The 20,391-nt window shown below is 44.3% G+C and overlaps 1 protein-coding gene across 2 annotated transcripts in view; it reads left to right on the top strand.

Moving 5' to 3' along the window:
- stim2b (stromal interaction molecule 2b) overlaps positions 1 to 20,391 on the top strand; it is a 183,477-nt gene that overhangs the window by 124,516 nt on the left and 38,570 nt on the right. For both annotated transcript variants that reach the window (XM_068037108.1, XM_068037118.1), the window contains 3 exons: positions 4,842 to 4,953; positions 10,371 to 10,486; positions 18,436 to 18,613. In XM_068037108.1, the coding sequence (XP_067893209.1) occupies positions 4,842 to 4,953; positions 10,371 to 10,486; positions 18,436 to 18,613 (406 nt within the window). The remainder of the gene's footprint in view (positions 1 to 4,841; positions 4,954 to 10,370; positions 10,487 to 18,435; positions 18,614 to 20,391) is intronic.

Raw genomic sequence — 20,391 nt, 5'->3', positions numbered from 1 at the left:
GCCTCCCTCTGCTGGATATTTTCTGCACTCGTTTCATGCAACTATTATCCATCAACAATGTATATTTGGCTTCAAAAAAGTGGTCATTCATTGGTTAGAGGAGTAGAAAGTTATGTATATTAAAATAGAATCACAACATCTATTCAAATTGAATTGAAAACTCTTACATCAAGCTCTGTCTATGGCAAAATCCATTTTTAAAGGCTCACCATTTACCTGCTTAACCGACTGAGTAAGAGAAAACCCCCTCAGATGTTTTGGAACCTTCTGCCATTGAGCAGTGACAGCTAACCACCGCGCACCCCCCCACTCCCCAACAACCCTCATCTGCGATGCAACTGTAATATTGGAACCCCCCTCCCCCGACCGCCTCCCATCCCTTTTCTCTCCCTTGCCAACCCCCCTCCTTCCCTTCCCCTTCACTCTTCTCTATCGCTACTCTCCACCTTCCTCTCTCATTCTCCCACCTCTCTCCTTATCCCCCCTCTATCTCTGCCTGACTGCTACTTTCTCCCTTCCATGTTTTTGTTCTCTTCCACCCTTCCCCTTCTTTATCTTTCCTTCCCATCCAGATCCAGTCATCCTCCAGTTTGATCTGACGAGTGTATTTGTTGTTGACTCCCCAAGTACAATGACCAGACCGATCAGCTTGTAGAGTTCTTCAGAGTTTTTGTCATGATTGTGATATTTTGTAAAACTTCAGTATTGGCTCTGTGACGATTAATGCTGGCAGCACTTCCTTTAGCTGTAGGATTTTTATTGTTTTCTTTACAATCCCAAGAATCTCTCAGCTGACGAAGAATTTCTAACTTTTAAATTATTTGTTGAGTTAAAATTAATTTGACATTTTTAACCTAAAATTGATGTTTCAATCAATATTTTCTCTGTTGAGAATTAGATAGAAACATAGAAACTAGGAGAAGGAATAGGCCATTCGGCCCCTTGAGCCACTCCGCCATTCATTATGATCATGGCTTATCATCCAACTCAGTAACCTGTTCCTGCTTTCTCCCCATATCCTTTGATCCCTTTCGCCCCAAGAGCTATATCTAACTCCTTCTTGAAAACATACAATGTTTTGACCTCAACTGCTTTCTGTGGTAGTGAATTCCACAGGCTCATCACTCTCTGGGTGAAGTAATTTTCAGTGACAGGTGGAAAAGCTATCTAATATATAAAAATCTTACCTATGCCTATAATACTAGACAATTTTTCCTATTATGTCCCATTATGTACTATGTCGGCTTTTGTAATGAAATCTGGCTATGTAAACTTGTCACCTTTTTAGTTACACCTTTCCACTGTAACAGTCTTTTTTAATCTCTCAGCTGCTTGCCCTCTACTGCTGTGAACCTATCATGCTGCAACTAACTACTTATCTGCTTCTCAAAGTTAAGCACTTTTTGGTTTTAACAATAATTAATAATAGAAATCCAAGTACTATATTAAAAAAGTGGAAGAATTTAGGTCTTTAAAATGGTGACTGAACAAAGTCTGTAGGCACTGGTCCAATTATTCCAATTTATCCAATGAATTTCATTTTATATTCATTAAAATTGTCTCTAAATTTCATTGCAACTGTCTGCTGCCACCAATCTTAAAATAAGTGAATGCTATTATTTATTTATTCATGGGATGTGGGTGTCGCTGGCTAGGCCAGCAGTTATTGCTCATCTCTAATTGCCATTGAGAAGGTCATGGTGAGCTGCCATCTTGAACTGCTGCAGTCCATGTGGGGTAGGTACACCCAAAGTGCTGTTAGGAAGGGAGTTCCAGGATTTTGACCTAGTGACAGTGAAGGAACAGTGACATAGTTCCAAATCAGGTTGGTGTGTGGCTTGGAGGGGAACTTGCAGGTGGTGGTGGCGTTCCCGTGTATCTGTTGCCCTTGTCCTTCCAGGTGGTAGACATCGTGGGTTTGGAAGGTGCTGTCGAAGGAGGCTTGGTGAGTTGCTGCAGTGCATCTTGTAGCTGGTACACACTGCCGCCACTGTGCGTCAGTGGTGGAGGGAATGGATGGGGTGCCAATCAAGCGGGCAGCTTTGTCCTGGATGGTGTCGAGCTTCTTGAGTGTTGTTGGAGCTGCACTCATCCAGGCAAGTGGAGAGTATTCCATCACACTCCTGACTTGTGCCTTGTAAATGGTGGACAGGCTTTGGGGAATCAGGAGGTGAGTTACTTGCTGCAGAATTCCCAGCCTCTGACCTACTCTTGTAGCTATAGTATTTATATGGCTTCTCCAGTTCAGTTTCTGGTCAATGTTGATAGTGGGGGATTCAGTGATGGAATGTTTGCTGATGATTGGACAATGTTCACAATTCACGACTCCTCAGATACTGAAGCAGTCCGTGTCCCTATGCAGCAAGACCTGGACAATATCAGGTAACATTCGCGCCACACAAGTGCCAGGCAATGACTATCTCAAACAACAGAGAATCTAACCATCTCCCCTTGACATTCAATGGCATTATGATCGCTGAAGCCCCCGCCATCAACATTTTGGGGATAAATATTGACCAGAAACAGGACAGGAAATACCATGGCTACAAGAGCAGGTCTGAGGCTAGGAATCCGGCAGCGAGTAGCTCACCTCCTGACACCCCAAAGCCTGTCCACCATCTACAAGGCACAAGTCAGGAGTGTGATGGAATACTCTCCACTTGCCTGAAAGGGTGTAGCTCTAACAACACTCAGGAAGCTCAATACCATCCAATGCCAAGCAGCCCACTTGATCGGCACCCCATCCATCACCTTAAACATTCACGCCCTGAACCACCAGCGCACAATGGCAGCAGTGTGTAACATCTGCAAGATGCACTGCTGTGACTCACCAAGGCATCTTCGACAGCACCTTCCAAACCTACGACTTCTACCATCTTAAAGGACAAAGTAAGCAGAAGCATGGGAACACCACAACTTGCACGTTCTTCAAGTTGCACAGCATCCTGACTTGGACCTATATCGCCCTTCCTCCACTGTCGCTGGGTCAAAGTCCTGGAACTAGCTGCACTTAAAGTTGAAAAGGCACAAGGACCGGATGAGATGCAGGGAGGGAAGTGAGGGTGGAAATTGTGGAGACACTGGCCATAATTTTTCAGTCTTCCTTAGATTCAGAGATGGTGCCAGAGGACTGGAGAATTGCAAATGTTACACCTGTTTTTAAAAAAGGGTGTAAAGATAAGCCCTGCAACTACAGGCCAGTCAGTTTAAACTTGTGGTAGGGAACTCTCTAGAAACGATAATGTGGGACAAAATTAGTCATCATTTGGGCAAATGCGGGTCAATTAGGGAAAGCTAAGACGAATTTGTGAAGGGCAAATTATGTTTAACTTGTTGGAGTTTGTTGAGGAGGTAACAGAGAAGGTTGATGAGGGCAGTGCTGTTGATGTGGTGTACATGGACTTGCAAAAAGCATTTGATACAGTGTCGCACAACAGAAATCTCGGAAAAATTGCATGAATTATGTTTACTGTGTTCTTCATGTTTCCATGGGTCTACCACCAAATTGATGGCAGATAAGCCAGAAATATCCTTCCAGAAATTCAAAACTCACCCACTGCATCTTGGACTTACCACAAGCAATGCCAGGGAGATTCACTCGTATGTAATTGTTTTTATAAAGTGTTCTGTTTCCGCAAAATGAGCTTAAAGTGGGTGGCAAATAGTATGTCAATTGTTGAGTCCTTTTCTGTTAAGACAAAGGCTACAAATTAAACTTGATGAAAATGCTTGTTTGTAAAAATTTTTTTTTAGAGAAATTGTTTTGCAATGCTCCTTCTTAAATAGTGAAACCCTATCTACTTTCTGAAAAATGTTGAATCTTATCTATGTCTGTTCAAGAGGTCTTGAAAAGAAGAATTAGAAATTAACTAGTATTATTCATTCAGGAATAATCTGTATATCAATATGCTATTACAATAGTGCATGGTGTTGGAAGATGAAAATTACCATTTGTATGTACAATGCCAGACAGGAAAAGTAAGAGGAGTTTGGTTCCTCTTTTTGGTCTGTAATGTATCCCCACAGGTTATTCTATAACAGTAAGCAGGCTGTGCCTTGAACACACATTTTTCAAGTCTATATTTTTGACTAATATGTTCATTAAACCCGAAAGCAAGTTCTAGAAAATCTTTTCCTATCACATCATATCATTGAATAAACAAAATTGTTCCAAATAATTTAAGGAAACCGAAGAGAGGAAAACTGTATTTCAAATCAAAGGAAGTGGAAAAGGCTGAGAAAATTATCAAATGGAAAGGGATAAATGGAAAACTAATTAAATGGACATGAGGACAGAATTCTTCCAGCACATTCTTGTAGGCAGAATTTTAAAGAAGTTGTGACTCTTGGGCATGAGAGAGATTTTTTAAATTGCTGTTCATTGGTGAAGATTGTATTATCAATCCTGTGATCAGTTTAACAGATTGTAATATATAGAAAATATAAGTCAAGAAAAATTGCTTTATGAAAATGAAGCATATTTTTTTTCATTCTCGGGATAGGAGCATCACTGGCAAGGCTGACATTTATTGCCCATCCCTTGTTTGCCCTGTGAAACTGGCAGTGGTCTGCCTTCTTAATACAAGTGAGTAGCTTGCTTCAGAGGTTAGTGAAGGCACAACAACGTTGGTGTGGGACTGTAGTCACCTATTATGCAGGTCGATTTTGAACAGCAAGTTCTTTTCTTACAGACATTGGTGGGGTAAAAGCCATTATACAAGAGAGATACAGAATGATTTGTACAGATTTAGAACATTTTCTCATTTTTACTAATCTGACACCTTGATTTTGTTGATTCAGTTATATTTCATTTATCATTAAGTGTGTTTTTTTTCTTGCAGTATACAATTGGACAGTAGATGAAACAACGGACTGGTTAATTTACTTTGTGGAATTGCCACAGTATGCAAAGGTTTTCCGGGAAAACAACATTCGAGGAGTTGGCCTACCCAGGTTAGTTTTGTTGTGAGCAGATCACTGTTGGATTTTCTGTTTCTCTGAGTATGATGAGAACACCCTTAAAACTGGATCTTAAAGACTGACAAGGATGACGTATTTTAGTTAGTTAGTTAATTCGTTCCTCTTTTATGAAATGTGAGCTCTAACTCAGCAGCTTTGTTAAAAAACAAAGGATTACATAGAGCTGAATTAAACTACAAATGGAGACAGGCTGTTCAGTCCACCCAGTCTGTGCTGGTTCTTAGTCACCACATGAGCAGTAGTCCTAATCCCATGTGTCTACCGTGTGTGATGTAAAAGATCCCATGGCAGTTTTTTGAAGCAGCCATGTGTTACCTATGTCCTGGCCAACATCTTATCCCTCACCCAACATCACCAAAACAGATTATATTGCCATTCAACTCATTGCTGTTTTGTGCAACCTTGCTGTGTGCAAATTGCCTACTGCGTTTTCTGACAAAAAGAATAGTGAGTGACTGCACTTTGAAAATAATTTGTTGGTTCTGACGTATTTTGGGACATCCTGCCTGGAGATTTGAAAGGCACTATTTATAAATGCAAGTTCTTTCTTTCGGTAATAGCTATTACTTCCCTAAATTTTAACGTTACCTGAAACTTGAATTGTTTCTGAAATGTAATAGATTTTACCTAACAATCCAGAACTGTTACTGCTAGACGGAAACTTCCAAAATCCAGAATTAATCAACAATCTGTATACAGTCTGATGACATGAATATGGACAATATTTGGAACACACTTCCTCTGTTAGAAAATCTTGGAAAAGATCATCTTATCTATCTGTTGAAGTTTAGATTAAAAATAGACAAGCATGCTTTCCTGTATTTGATATTTACAGAATTTAAGTGGGATTTTCCCAATGACAAGAGTTTTAAAGGCACCATCCAGTGTACTATCAAGCCATACAGATCAGAGGGCCCCCGGCTTAATTCATAGTCTATACTGAATCAGCCACCTTTGTGCTGCCTGCTTATTTGAATGAATGTTGCATGCAGCCAACACAAACAGTGCTGTTCATTGGCTGCACACTTCAGCTGGGGGCCAAAAATCATAACTTCTCAACACCAATTCCAGCTAGTCTGCACTACCTAAAGGTTGGGTCAGGGTGGGGGGGCAACATTGTGGCTGGAGCAGGTGTTGTCAGTTGTGGAGGAAGTGAACCTCACCTGGAAAACAGTGAATACTGGCACAACGTGGGAGATAGGTTTTTGATGCTGCAGTGGAGACTTTGATGAAGAAGGTAGAAAGTAAGAGAGGTGTTCTCTACCCACAGGGGTCCAGGAGGCCCTTGGGACAAACACTCAAAAGGCAGTGGGAGCAGCTAGCTGTGGAGGTCAAGGTCAGTGAATGTATCTTCAAATGACATATCCTACCAACTGCAGCACTAGTCTCAGCCACTCTTCAGATCGCCACACGTCCATCTCTCACCTGCCAACAAACTCTATCCATCAGACCTCATACCTAATGTTCATATGCTTCACCTCGCCCTCTCACACTAGCACTGCTGCAAGCCTCATACCCATATCTCACAGCTTGAACACACTGCCAGCTATTCAATCATGAAAGCCACATCACCCAAACGTATTGCACCATACTCACTGACACACTTCCCTCGCTCATGCCAGACAAAGTGGTGTACAGCCTCAGGCAGCAGGAGCTAACCGGCAACAGCAGGCATGCCTGCATTGACCTAATCCGCTTCGGAGGAGAGGGTGCTCGCCATTATTGGGACACCCATTGCTGAAGTTGTGGCCAGTAGTGATGCTGAAACCATCGAAGTTGACGGTATCCTAAAACATAACTGGACTGGCCACATAAATACTGTAGCTACAAGAGCATGTCAGAGGCTGGGAATTCTGCGACAAGTAACTCACCTCCTGAATGCCCAGAACATTTTTACCATCGACAAGGCACAAGTCAGGGGTGTAATGGACTCCACTGTTCTGGATGGATGCAGCTTCAACAACACTCGGGAAGCTCGACACCATCCAGACAAAGCAGCCCGCTTGATTGGCACCCCCTCCACCACCAGCACACTAAGGATGCTGTGTATACCATCAACAAAACACATGGCAGAAACTTGCCAAGGCTTCTTTGACATCACCTCCCAAACCAGAGATCTCTACCGACTAGAAGGATAAGGATAGCAGGCATATAACAACACACACCCTGCAAGTTCTCTTCCAAGTCACACACCATCCTGACTTGCAGATATATTGGCAATCCTTCATCGTCGCTGGGTCAAACTCCTGGAGCTCCCCACCGAAAAGCAATGTGAGAGTCCCTTCACCATACAGACTATAGTGGTTTAAGAATGTGGCTCACCATCATCTTCTCAAGGGCAGTTTGGGATGGGCAATAAATGCTGGCACTGCCAGCATTGCCCACATTGCCCACATGCTCCCATGAAAGGGGGAAAAAACCCTCATTCTTACATCCCACTTTCCCTTCATCCCACACTCTCGTCTGATTTACCATGGCACTGCTTACTTCCCCACAGCCCCCACTTCCCAGGCTACCACCTTACCCTTATGCCTTTTTGCCTTTAGATACCCAAACAACCTGGCCAGGCAGTGGAGGAACAGCAAGAAGACAGTGATGATGAAGACACAGCACCATCACTTGATTACACACTTGCAGCCACCAACATAGTTACTGACACTGTGCATGTCTTAGAGGATAGATTAAAAGCAGGATCTGCATGTGATGAGACACCAGGCATAAGTAGCTTGCAGCCAGGGCAGGGAGCAATGATAACATAGGTTCCAGCTTGCCGGAGGGTAACGTTTCACATGGGTTCAGCTGCAGAGGACTCAAATGAGCACTTGGATGATGGGTATGCACAATCCTTGGTACACGGGGAAGTCTGCCAGAAAGCCTGCGGTCAGTGCCAAAGAGCCAATGCCAGCACCAACTTGGGACAGAGCTTGGAGCCCGTCTTTTCCAGCATGAAAGTAGTGGCCAACTCTATTCACACACTTGTGGACCCAACTGAGATGCAATGTCTGATGCATGATGTTGCAGATTCCATTGCAGCACAAGCAGCAGCCACCCAATGTCTGAGTGCCACAGTGGAAGATTGATGGAGGGTCAGCTTGGTGCCATGCACGCACAGACTACTGTCATCATGGTTGTGAATTACAGAGTGCAAAGAGGCTTGCAGGGTGTCGCAGCAGTTCAGCAATCTGTCTTCCAACAGATTACTAGGATTGCTGAGGCACTGCCCCAGCGGAGTGGCAGTGGCTCCATGGAGTACGACCCTCTCTCAGGATGACAGCATTCATCCTCCCACTCCTACCACTCCACCAATGCCCTTGCTGTTGTCTTTCAACCAGCCATCCCAGATTTCTGCTGCCCATGCCAAGATGGTGCAATCTGCACCGGGCCTTCTTGGCCCAGAGCTGCTTGAGGTCATCCTCTAAGACTGTCTGTGGTCTCCTCTGCTGAAAGTCAGCAGCCTTCAATGAGACATGCTGCAGACATTGGATTAGCAAAGTGTAGGAGCACTCGGATAGGCAAAGGCACATGGAAGGCAGGCGCTAAAGGAATGCGCAGGGGTAATTAATTGAGTTTTGTATGCAATATGACATGATTTCATTTATAAATTTGGTTTGAAATGTTTTTTGTGGTGGCTTTCATTTTTGCATTGTTGCCAAGCGAATGAGTCATGTTCAGTGACGGAGGGAAGTGTCACCATTGGTGAATAGGGAATTGTGATTGAGGTTACTAATATCGCTGTTGGATAAAGTGTTCATGAACAGCCCGGGCAGAAAGGAGATGTCTAGGTGGTCTCATCGGTTCCTCTCCCTTCTTGTCCTCCTCTTCCTACTGCTCCTCAGCTCATCGCCGTCTAGCTGGTGGCAAAAGCTGTCCCCTCATGAATGTGAGGTTGGGCAGCATGTAGCATAAATCTTGTCACCTGCTCTGCCGAGTACTGCAGGGCTCCTCCCGAGTGGTCCAGAGAGCGGAAGCATTGTTTCAGCATGCCATTGGTCTGCTCCATCACACTTCATGTGGCAGCCTGGCTTTCGTTGTATGCAAGCTGCTCATGTCTATGTGGATTGTGCACTGGAGTTATCAGCCTTTATTGCCCAGTAACCATCCTTTGGTTTACTGTGATGGCTCAAATGCATCTGGCACAAAGGAGAGCTATAGAATGAAAGCATCATGACTCCTGTCAGGATACTGGGCATTGACCTGCATGATGTGCTTGTCACATATCAGCTAGACATTGACAGTGGAATCCTTTTTGGTTCCAGTATATGGCAGAGTTGACATGCAACGCCTGCAAAGCGATATGCATGTAGCACCCTGCAGTATGGGGAGGACTACAATCTGAGTGAAGCCACATGCTCGGTCTGCCTGTTTGGTATTGGCAAGAGAGAATGAAACGTAGTTAGCTCTCACTGAGTAGAGAGCCTCAATGACTTCCCTTAGGCAACAATGAACAGCAAACCATGCATCTCCAGCTCCAGCCTGGAAGGAGCCACATGCATAAGAGTTCATCAAAATGGTCACCTTCACAGCCACTGGCAGTGTGGCTCTTGCCCTGCTCTGAGGCTGTAGTTGTGACTGCAGCAGGTGGCAGATGTTAGTGGGGATGTCCTACATATTGTTTCTTGCTGAGGTTCAGGTAGAAGAGTTGCTTCCTCAACACCCTGGGTGGATATGACCACCTGCTGAGAGCCCTCTCCCCCTCTTCCTGCCTAATTTTTCCTCTTCCAGCAGCTTATCCTGTTCTCCATGGCCTCTGTTCATTCTCCAAGTTGTGTTGTATTCCAAATGTGAACGGATGTTCAGCTGTGTGAGTTAAGAGAGGGTGTAAGCTGGAGCGTTGAGCTCTCAAATGTCACTACTGGCATCAAATCAACATTGCATGCTGATTGCCTGCTCTGCATACATTTGATGGAGGATCACTGCATGGTGCAATAACGTCTTCACCACTATGGCATCCAGTGTGATTTGCCACAGAAATATGCGGCGCACCACTCTATTTTGGAGTTTTAAGGCACCTGTACCACCCAAAAAAGGTGCTAACAAGCGCAGTTGCTCACTGTGACTCTTACTAGAGAGTGCATTTTTGCAAACATTTGTGTAACGACTAGATCAAGCCTGGTGGTGGTGCACTGCAGACACTTAACCTGAGCCTAGATGGCGAGTTTTGGCAGGCTAAGAATGGTCACCTTGGTGAATAATTGGAGGGCTGATCATACTAATGGAACTTCACTCCATCAAATTGTCAGCACTTTGAGGAAAGAGAGGAAAAATAATACAAAATAAATTGTGGAAAAGCAAGTTGTACCACATTGTACAGATTAATTCTGCATTACTATGTTTGTTATCTCGCTCTTGTTATAAGTGTGATATTTCTGAAATCATTGTTTGTCTTATAGATTAGCTGTGAATGAGATTCCTTTTATGATCTCAAATTTAAAAATCACAGACCGGAGTCACAGACAGAAGCTTCAGCTGAAGGCACTGGATGCTGTTCTCTTTGGAGCTCCAATGCGTGAGTATCAGTTAAGGTTGCTTCTGTACCTTAAAATATTCAGTAGCTTTTTATGAGTTTGTAATGGGGATTCATTCAGCCTCCACCACATCTCTAGCCAACTAATTAACAGTCCGCCAATCTAAACCAGCAAGTTGAAGTCTCAGTGTGGATTGACAGATAGTGACCAGGAATGGGAACCTTGACTGATTTTTTTTTTTTCTGTCCTTCATAAATCAGGAGAGCTGAGGTTAATTGTAATCACCTTCCCTGCTATCATGGCTGACATCAACTAGCTCAGTACGTTAAACCTGGGAACTCCCAGTTCTGTATGACTCGGGTACTCATTGGTTAAATTTGCTGAACCACCAAAGTGACCAAAGACTTATTGTTGAGTACTCATGGAATTGAATTCTTTCTGGCTGTTGCTAAGTTTTGCCCCTTTAGGCTGGGAGATTTAGTGTCCTCGTGAGGCAGGCTTGGAGACGGTGGGGGCGAGGGGGGGTACGGAGTATTGCGATGCATGGTGAGGGATCGGAGGGCCCGTCGCAAAGCAGTCTTCCTGGGGGGTGGGATAGGCCGACAACGGGCTTCCCGCGCAGAAGCCAATTGAGTCCTTTAATTGGCCTAAGAGCCAATTAAGGGCCTCTTCCCGCAGCCACTGGGATCATACCAGCGGTGGGCGGGGAGGGCCTCCTCAACACGGGGAGTACGCCTTGTAACATGAGGCACCCTCCCTGCAGGCTTGGGGGGCTGTGGGTCCCTCCTCCCTGGGCAAGCAGTGGCCCATGGTGGACCCCTGTCAGGGACCATTTTACCCCCTGGGACCCCCCCCCCTCATCCTGGACTACATGACCATCCCCCCACCCCACCTTGCCGGGGCCTTCTTGCCTGGCCCTGGTGACCCTGCCTCACTTTCATGAGGTTCGGGGTTCCAGTGCATCCAGAGGCCTGGGTTCAAGGCCTCTGCCATACCTGCAGTGGCCACTGCTCCTGGTGGAGCTGCCGATCTGCCGGTCCTCTGATTGGCTGGCAGCTCTTGGAGGCTGGATCCCCGTCTTCAAAGGGACAAGGATCCTGGCTCCTGAAACTTAGATTTGAAAAGATTAGAGGATTGCTCCATTGGGGGCTGGGGCAGGACGGGTAGGTGCAAAAAGGCCCAGGTGGTGTTCCCCCCCTCCCACCGCCTTTTAGGCCCATGCCGGGAGCCCCGCCTCCAACACAAAATCCAGTCCTTAGTCTTATGTTACAATCACAACTTGAATTTAAAAAAAAATCAGGACAGCATGCATCTTGAGAGGCTGAAAATGATTTCAGTCAGAGTAATTGTTACCCCATTAGGTGGCACTGTTGCTGCACATCTAGTACTTTTGTCGTACTTGGGCCCTCTTGATATAATGGGCTAGAATTTCTGCAGATCGCCTTCTGTAGTTTTGGTAGAAAATCAGTGGACCACAGGCTTTTGCACTATTGCGGCAGGAAATTGGGAGAACCCCTGCAGAAATATCAGGCGAATATTTTTAACAAGCTTATCAATAGCATGACACAACATGTGCCCTGAAACTGAAATCTGAGTTACTAAGAACAGATATAATTTTCTTTGGGTAATGAGCCTAAAATTAAGGCACACAGATTTTACTTTTAAAAAGTGACTACATTTGTAAAGGTATGTTGTAGAATGTGCAGAGTTAAGAATATTTGAGCCACAGTGAAGATGAACAACAAAAAACAGAATTAGGAACTCAAATACAGTTCTGCACAGCTTTGAAACATTTTCACTGAGCTATTCAGAAAACCATATATAAATAGCATCATCTGGCAAAAAAGGGTGTTAGGTGAACAAAAGTACAATTTTTTTTAAAAACAGAAAGACAAAAACTACTATGTCAAAAAGGTTTATCCTGCCACTTTGTATTGCTACCATCAGAATTGCCCATGATTTTTGTTAAATTACGTTTTTATAAATTATGCACCTATTGTTTAGTAGTTTTAAAATATAAATAAGAATAACTTGGTCACTTGCTAGGCCTTGCTGCAGACTTTTGGAACTGAACCAGTTTAATACCTGCAGCCCAAAGCCCTAATGCATTGTGCTGATGCAGAGTTATTCCTTGCACAGAAACCAACAAGACAGGCCATTGTGAGGGTAGCAGCCTGAAAAGTTGCAGGTTCAGGATTAAAAGATGTTGTGCATTTGGATTTCAAAAAGGCATTCTAAAAGGTGCCACATAAAAGGTGACTACACAAGATAAGATCTCATGGTGTTGAGGGTAATAGCGTGGATAGAGGATTGGCTAACAGCAAAGAGAGAGTTGAGATAAATGGAGCATTTTCGGGTTGGCAAATTGTAACTCGTGGAGCGCCCCAGGGATCAGTGTTGGGACCTCAACTATTTACGATCGATATTAATGACTTGGATGAAGGAACCAAGTGTATTGTAGCCAAATAGGTTAAGTGAGTGTGCAAAAATTTGACAGATGGAGTATAACATGGGAAAATGTGAGTTTGTCCACTTTGGCAGGAAGCATAGAAAAGCAGAATATTATTTAGGCTGCGCTTGCTGACAACACAACCACTAGGTGGCGCTGTACTAGCATATGCGCAAATGCAGCCTGTTCCACTGAAAAGTCACTGTCTGCGACGTTCAGGCAGCTGCCAGGATTAAAGATGGCACTGCTCAATTTATCACAGAAAAACAACTTCAACCCTTGGCAGCACACAATAGAGATGTTTGATACTTGGAGAACATTGCGCTGTTTAAAGTCGCATCAGAAGAACAGCACCTCTGACAGTGCTGCGTACCCTCCATAATTCTGAGAGGTTTCACTGCCTTCCCGCTCTCCAGTTGCTCACTCCACCCACCCCCCGCAAATCCCACTCTCCGGCCACTTGCTCCTCGCTTCCCCCCCATCCCTCCAGACGCTAGCTCTAGGCCGTGGGCTGCGCTACTTCCCTCCTCTTGGCCACTCGGTCCTGCATCGCCCTGTCACCCCTCGGGCGGAGCGAGTGGCCGAGAGGAGAGAAGAACCCGCAGCCTAGAGCTAGCATCTGGAGGGATGGGGGTGGCAAGGCAAGACGTAGACTGTGCATGCACAGCATCTCAAAGCGCAGGAGACCGTTTGCGCATGTGCGCAGCTTGGAGCGCTCTGATGATGTCAGCGGGCCGCTGCGTTGTCAGGAGTCACTTTGTATTATTTACGTGGAAAGAGACTGCAGAATGCTACGGTACAGACAGATCTGGGTGTCCTTGTACATCAATCACTAAAAGTTAGCATGCAAGTATAGCAAGTAATTAGGAAGGCAGATGGCATACTGGCCTTCATTGCAAGGCGGGTGGAGTATTAAAGTAGGGAAATCTTGCTACAACAGGGCCTTGGTGAGATCACACCTACAGTAAGTACTTCGTACAGTTTTAGTCCCCTTACTTCAGGAGGGATATACTTGCTTTGGAAGCAGTTCAGAGAAAGTTCACTAGGTTTATTTCTGGGGTGACGGGGTTGTTTTATGAGGAAAGGTTGAGCAGGTTGGGCCTACACTCATGGGAGTTTAGAAGAATGAGAGGTGATTTTACTGAAACATATAAGATTCTGAGGGGGCTTGACAGGATAGATGCTGAGAGGATGTGGAGGAATCTAGAACTAGGGGGCATAATTTCAAAATAAGGGGTCTCCCTTTTAAGGCAGAGATGAGGAGGAATTGTTTTCTCTGAGGGTCATTAATCTTTGGAATTCTCTTCCCCAGAGAACAGCGGAAGCTGAATCATTAAATATATTCAAGGCTGAGTTAGACAGATGTTTGATCTACAAGGAAGTCGAGGGTTATGTGTGGAAGGGGGGTGGGGTGCAAGCAGGAGTTAAGGCCACAATGAGATCAGACAATGGCAGGGCAGGGTTGCTGGGCTGAATGGCCTACTCCTGCTTCTATTTCTTATGTTCTTGAGATGTATTTTAACAATACAGGGTAATGCATTTTGCTTTGACTAAGTTTCAAATATTTCTCCAACGTTAGTAATATTATTGGCAGTCTTATGATTCATATAAAATGCTGTGTGCACTGAAGAGAATTTAGTACCTTATCCTTGTTCTGATCTTTTGTTCCAAGTGTCCTATAATTAATAATGACACCGACAGATGTAAATTTAGAAGAACATAATACGAGGAAATGGAAACTGCTAATCCTTCAGGATAAATGTTGATGTCACTTTGAGATAAGAGCAAGGGTTGTGAAAATTCTGCTATAAAAGATTTCAGCATTACCTCTCTTGAAGACTATTGACAGATAAACTCTTTCAGGAATTTTCTGGGAAATTGTTTTCTGGGAAATCGTTTTCAGTAACTTGTCCTTGGCTGTAGGATGCATGCCTCAACATTTGGCTGACTTTGGAAAAACAGCTGCCATAACATAGCCTCTGGCAGCATGACCAAACCAAAGGGCATTTGTCCCTGGCATGCTACTGTTACTTTCTAGGCTACTGGAAGCTAGAAAATTCCATCCAAAAGCTGAAGCATGGCATGAATAAAAAGCGCGACTTCAATCAGGCTGATCTCTCGGTGGAATGGCCTGCTTCCATTTAGACCATGTTGCGAAAGGATCAGAAATTTGAGATTCCTTGGGTGTACTGAATTTGTTTCTAGCCTCAAACACAGTTTAATTATGCAAGGCATTTTTTTAAACTATGAATCACACCACTGCCAGGCAATCAGGGGCATTATTTTTCTGGTTAAGCGGCCTGAAAACTGGTGATAATCCAGCAAGATCACAGTGCTCATTGTTTTCTGTGATCTTGCTGGAACTATGAAAATGAGTTTCCAACTGTTTTGGTTTATAATCTTGTGCATTATGCACTAGAATTGCTGATAGGCTTTCTCCTTTCACATGACTCCCCATCAGGAATAAACAAAACAATCTGTGCTATGAGACCACCCAGGAAGAAGGCTTGAAGGAACTTTTCTGAAAATGGAGCTTCCTGCCTTATTCACTGGAATTACAACTGGCTTTAGGTAAGTAGGTTAGAGCTGCCTAGGTAACTGCTTTTGGATGGAATCTTTTAGCTTCCAGTAGCCCAAAATTAGTAGCATGCCAGAGACAAAGGCCCTTTGGTTTCGTGGTGGTGCGAGAGGATATGTTATGGCAGCTGTTTTTCCAAAGTCAGCCATATGTTGAGGCATGCATTCTATTGCCAAAGACAAGTTACTGAAAACAATTTCCCAGAAAATTCCTGTCAGAGTTTATCTGTCAATGGTCTTCAAGAGAGGTGAGGAAAGAACATTTGGTGACTCAACGCCAATGGGATAGAGGCAATCAGTGTTTGTGGAGGATGGAAGTAAAGTGATGGAAGGTGTCGTTGTTAGTGCTATCAAGCAGCACTTGCTCAGCAATAACCTGCTCACTGACGCTCAGTTTGGGTTCCGTCAGGGCCACTCAGCTCCTGACCTCATGGTTCAAACATGGACAAAAGAGCTGAACTCCAGAGGTGAGGTGAGAATGACTGCCCTTGATATCAAGGCAGCGTTTGACGCAGTATGGCATCAAGGAGCCCTAGCAAAACTGGAGTCAATGGGAATCGGGGAAAACTCTCTGCTGGTTGGAGTCATACCTAACGCAAAGGAAGATGGTTTGTGGTTGTTGGAGGTCAATCATCTGAGCTCCAGGACAGTGGCGCAGTGGTTAGCACCGCAGCCTCACAGCTCCAGCGACCCGGGTTCAATTCTGGGTACTGCCTGTGTGGAGTTTGCAAGTTCTTCCTGTGTCTGCGTGAGTTTCCTCCGGGTGCTCCGGTTTCCTCCCACATGCCAAAGACTTGCAGGTTGATGGGTAAATTGGCCATTATAAATTGCCCCTAGTATAGGTAGGTGGTAGGGAAATATAGGGACAGCTGGGGATGTGGTAGGAATATGGAATTAGTGTAGGATTAGTATAAATGGGTGGTTGATGATCGGCACAGACTCGGTGGGCTGAAGGGCCTGTTTCAGTGCTGTATCTCTAAATAAAAATAAATCACTGCAGGAGTTCCTCAGGGTAGTGTCCTAGGCCCAACCATCTTCAGCTGCTTCATCAATTACATTCCTTTAGTCATAAGGTCAGAAGTGGGGATGCTCACTGATTGCACAATGTTCAGCACCATTCACGATTCCTCAGATACTGAAGCAGTCCGTGTAGAAATGCAGCAAGATCTGGACAATATCCAGGCTTGGGCTGATAAGTGGCAAGTAACATTCGCGCCACACAAGTGCCAAGCAATGACTATCTCCAACAAGAAGGAATCTAACCATCTCCCCTTGACATTCAATGGCATTACCATCACTGAATCCCCCACTATCAACATCCTGGAGGTTACCATTGGCCAGAAACTGAACTGGAGTAGCCATATAAATATTGTGTCTACAAGAGCAGGTCAGAGGCTAGGAATCCTGCAGCGAGTAACTCACCTCCTGCCTCTCCAAAGCCTGTCCACCATCTACAAGGCACAAGTCAGGAGTGTGATGGAATACTCTCCACTTGCCTGGATGGGTGCAGCTCCAACAACACTCAAGCAGCTTGACACCATCCAGGACAAAGCAGCCCCCTTGATTGGCACCCCATCCACGAACATTCACTCCCTCCACCACCGACGCACAGTGGCAGCAGTGTGTACCATCTACAAGATGCACTGCAGCAACTCACCAAGGCTCCTTCGACAGCACCTTCCAAACTTGCAACTTCTTCCACCTGGAAGGACAAGGGCAGAAAATGCACGGGAACACCACCACCTGCAAGTTCCCCTCCAAGTCACACACCATCCTGACTTGGAACTATATTGCCATTTCTTCATTGTCACTGGGTCAAAATCTTGGAACTCCCTTGCTAACAGCACTGTGGGTGTACCTACCCAACGTGGACTGCAGTGGTTCAAGAAGGCAGCTTGCCACCACCTTAAGGGCAATTAGAGTGGACAGTAAATGCTGGCCTAGCCAGCGATGCCCACATCCCATAAATGACTTAAAAAAACTGTTTTCAACTTTAGATTGCCACCCTGTTCATGTATTTGTCGAATCACAGGGAAAATATCTGTGCCGTTTCTGATCACCACCATTGTTGCTGTGGTGTATTGTAATTAGAAATGCAAGAAAATATGGAGGAACTTACCAACTGTCAGATCAGCACACTAGATGGTTAAATTCATGGTTTACGTTACCAATCTCATCACTGCAGGAAAATCAGGCCCCTTTTATTGTGCACAGTGAGCTTGAATTTCCAATATCATGGGCATGGTCATGTAGTGGTTATACTACTGGACGAACATAAGAATATCAGAAATAGGAGCAGAGTTTGGCCCCACGAGCCTGCTCCATCATTCAATAAGATCATGGCTGATCTGATCGTAGTCTCAGCTCCACTTTTCTGCCTGCCTCCACAACCCTTGACTCCCTTGTAGATAAAAAATCTGTCTAACTCACCTTGAATGTATTCAGTGACTCAGCCTCCACTGCTCTCTGGGGAGGAGAATTCCAAAGGTTAATGGGGAAAGATTGAGCACTTTGGGCTTATACTCATTGGAGTTTAGAAGAATAAGAGGCGATCTTATTGAAACATGAAAGGTTCTGAGGGGGCTTGACAGGGTAGATGCTAAGTGGATGTTTCCCCTCGTGGGGGAATCTAGAACTAGGGGACATAGTTTCAGAATAAGGGTTTCGAATTTAAGACCAAGATGAGGTGGAATTTCAAAGGCATGAATCAAAAACGCAACTCCAATCAGGCTGATCTCTCGATGAAATGGCTGACTTCCATTTAGACCAGGTTGCTAAAGGATCAGAAATTTGAGTTTCCATTGGTGTGTTCCGAGAGAAGACCTGAAACGTTAACTCTGTTTCTCTATCCACAGATGCTGCCAGACCTGCTGAGTATTTCCAGCACTTTCTGTTTTTATTTCAGATTTTCAGCATCCACAGTATTTTGCCTTTGCCTTAACATAGGTGGTTTCTGCTTTACAGGTCCCCGCCACAATTGGTTGAAGGATTTTATTCTCGCTGTTTCCATGGTAGTTGGTATTGGTGGCTGTTGGTTTGCATACACACAAAACAGGAACTCAAAAGAACATGTTACAAAGATGATGAAAGAACTAGACAGTCTGCATAGAGCTGAGGAAAGCCTGATGGAATTTCAAGCAAGGTGAGATCAGAGTGAAGTTAGGAATAAAATCCGGGCCAGATGTTTGAGATTTACTTCCGAAAGATAAGTACAAATGAGTTGAGCTTATCCTTCCAGAGAAAACAGTGATCGTCCGCATCACAGCTTAAACCTTTAAAAGATGCAAGTCTTAAATCTCGAGATGTGCTACGTTCCTTTATTTCTCTGATTTGATTTATAAGATATTCATAAAATACTTTATAATAACCAAGTGTTCACATTTCCACATCCTTTCTGCTTTGTAGGCTTAAAGGTGTGCTGGGCTATGTTAGGTCCTGTTTTTGAATTCAGATGCACTACTGTTATCTTAACAGGTGGTGCTCTTTTTGAGGAATATAACTGTAATATTACTTGTTTCTTTGGTATGTGAATTATTTAAAGACTCACAGGGCTACAAGTAATATCCAAAGAATACGTGGGTTTTATTATAACTTAACTGGAACATATATAAAGACAGCTGCAACACATCTTACTCTACGCCCACAACTCCCTGGTCATGTATGACGTGACATCACTTCCTCCGGTGACCTCCTCTTAAGGTGGTCCCACAACATCCCCATTTTTACCAAAGGTAAAAACTTATTTTCAATATATGGTAATGTTGCGGTTCAGACTAACTATACATGACTTAGAACAAAATGTTATTTACAAGTAAGCAAGTTTAACACTCTCTAAAACATAGAGGAGGTTTGCTTATTCATCCTGATCTTGTTATTGTAAACCTCTTCCCAGAGATGAGCTCATCTTGATGACTTCTCTGAGACTTTGGTAACTCAGAACTCTGGCATGTTCTTCCTCTGTGTTCATAGCCTCTGTGCGTTCATCTTCAGACTTTGTCTTTGAATGTGTCTGTGATGTTACATGTAGTGTTGTCGTACAGTTCTCTGAGTTGACTTTGGTTCCATCTGAGAATCATACCATTGGGTGTCTGGGCCTCGTATGATCTGGGATGGTCGCATACCCTAGCAACCTCTGCAGGATACCAAGTTTCTGATGCATGGTTGAGGACTCTGATCTTCTGTCCTATTCGCAATCGAGCTAATTCTGGTCCTGCTTGCCTTCATCTTCCCTTGTTTGGAAAGCTTCGAAAAATGATGACTGGCAACTTCACCAATCACCGACAATCCCTCTGGCCTCTGGATACTTGCTGCAACAAACTGAAGCCCGAAGAGAGACTCCTGGTCATATCGTATCTTCATGTCAAGATTCCCAGTCTTTGTGGCGTCCTTTACATAGACCAACCCAATACACTCAACCTGGATATTTTCCCCACCTTCGTTGCGTTACTGACTTCATGTATTGTGGCAAGCCGTAAACCTCAACATATTGGAAGTCCTGTGACAGCTGGTCCAGTTGTGCCTACAATATAAAACATTTGTGGTATAAAACATTCGGAGCTCCCATAGCTGCACTGCAAGATTATTGTTCCAATGCACTTGATTGGAGAACCATTTTAGGCAGTCAGCCTAGCCATGGTGAATCGTATCATAGATTCCCATTTCTTTAGATACATGCCCTTAAGTATACGATGTGCAGAATATATGCACTTGCTGCGGTGTTGGTTTTCATTCTTAGCTTATGCCTGCCACTATTCTGTGGACATATAATCCTGATCATGGCAACTGCCTCAGATTGCATAATAGCATTGACATGTTGATCCTAATTAACTATGTGAAATGCTTGCTCGCTGTTTGCATGAATGAATTCTTCACCTGTGTCCTCCTGACAATCCCTCTGTCTGCTGACCTGATGTACTTGCT

Source organism: Heterodontus francisci, chromosome 1 (genome assembly GCF_036365525.1).
Source record: "Heterodontus francisci isolate sHetFra1 chromosome 1, sHetFra1.hap1, whole genome shotgun sequence".
Taxonomy (NCBI): domain Eukaryota; kingdom Metazoa; phylum Chordata; class Chondrichthyes; order Heterodontiformes; family Heterodontidae; genus Heterodontus; species Heterodontus francisci.
Note: the sequence above shows the minus strand (reverse complement) of the source record. Positions and strands in the feature narration are given on the sequence as shown.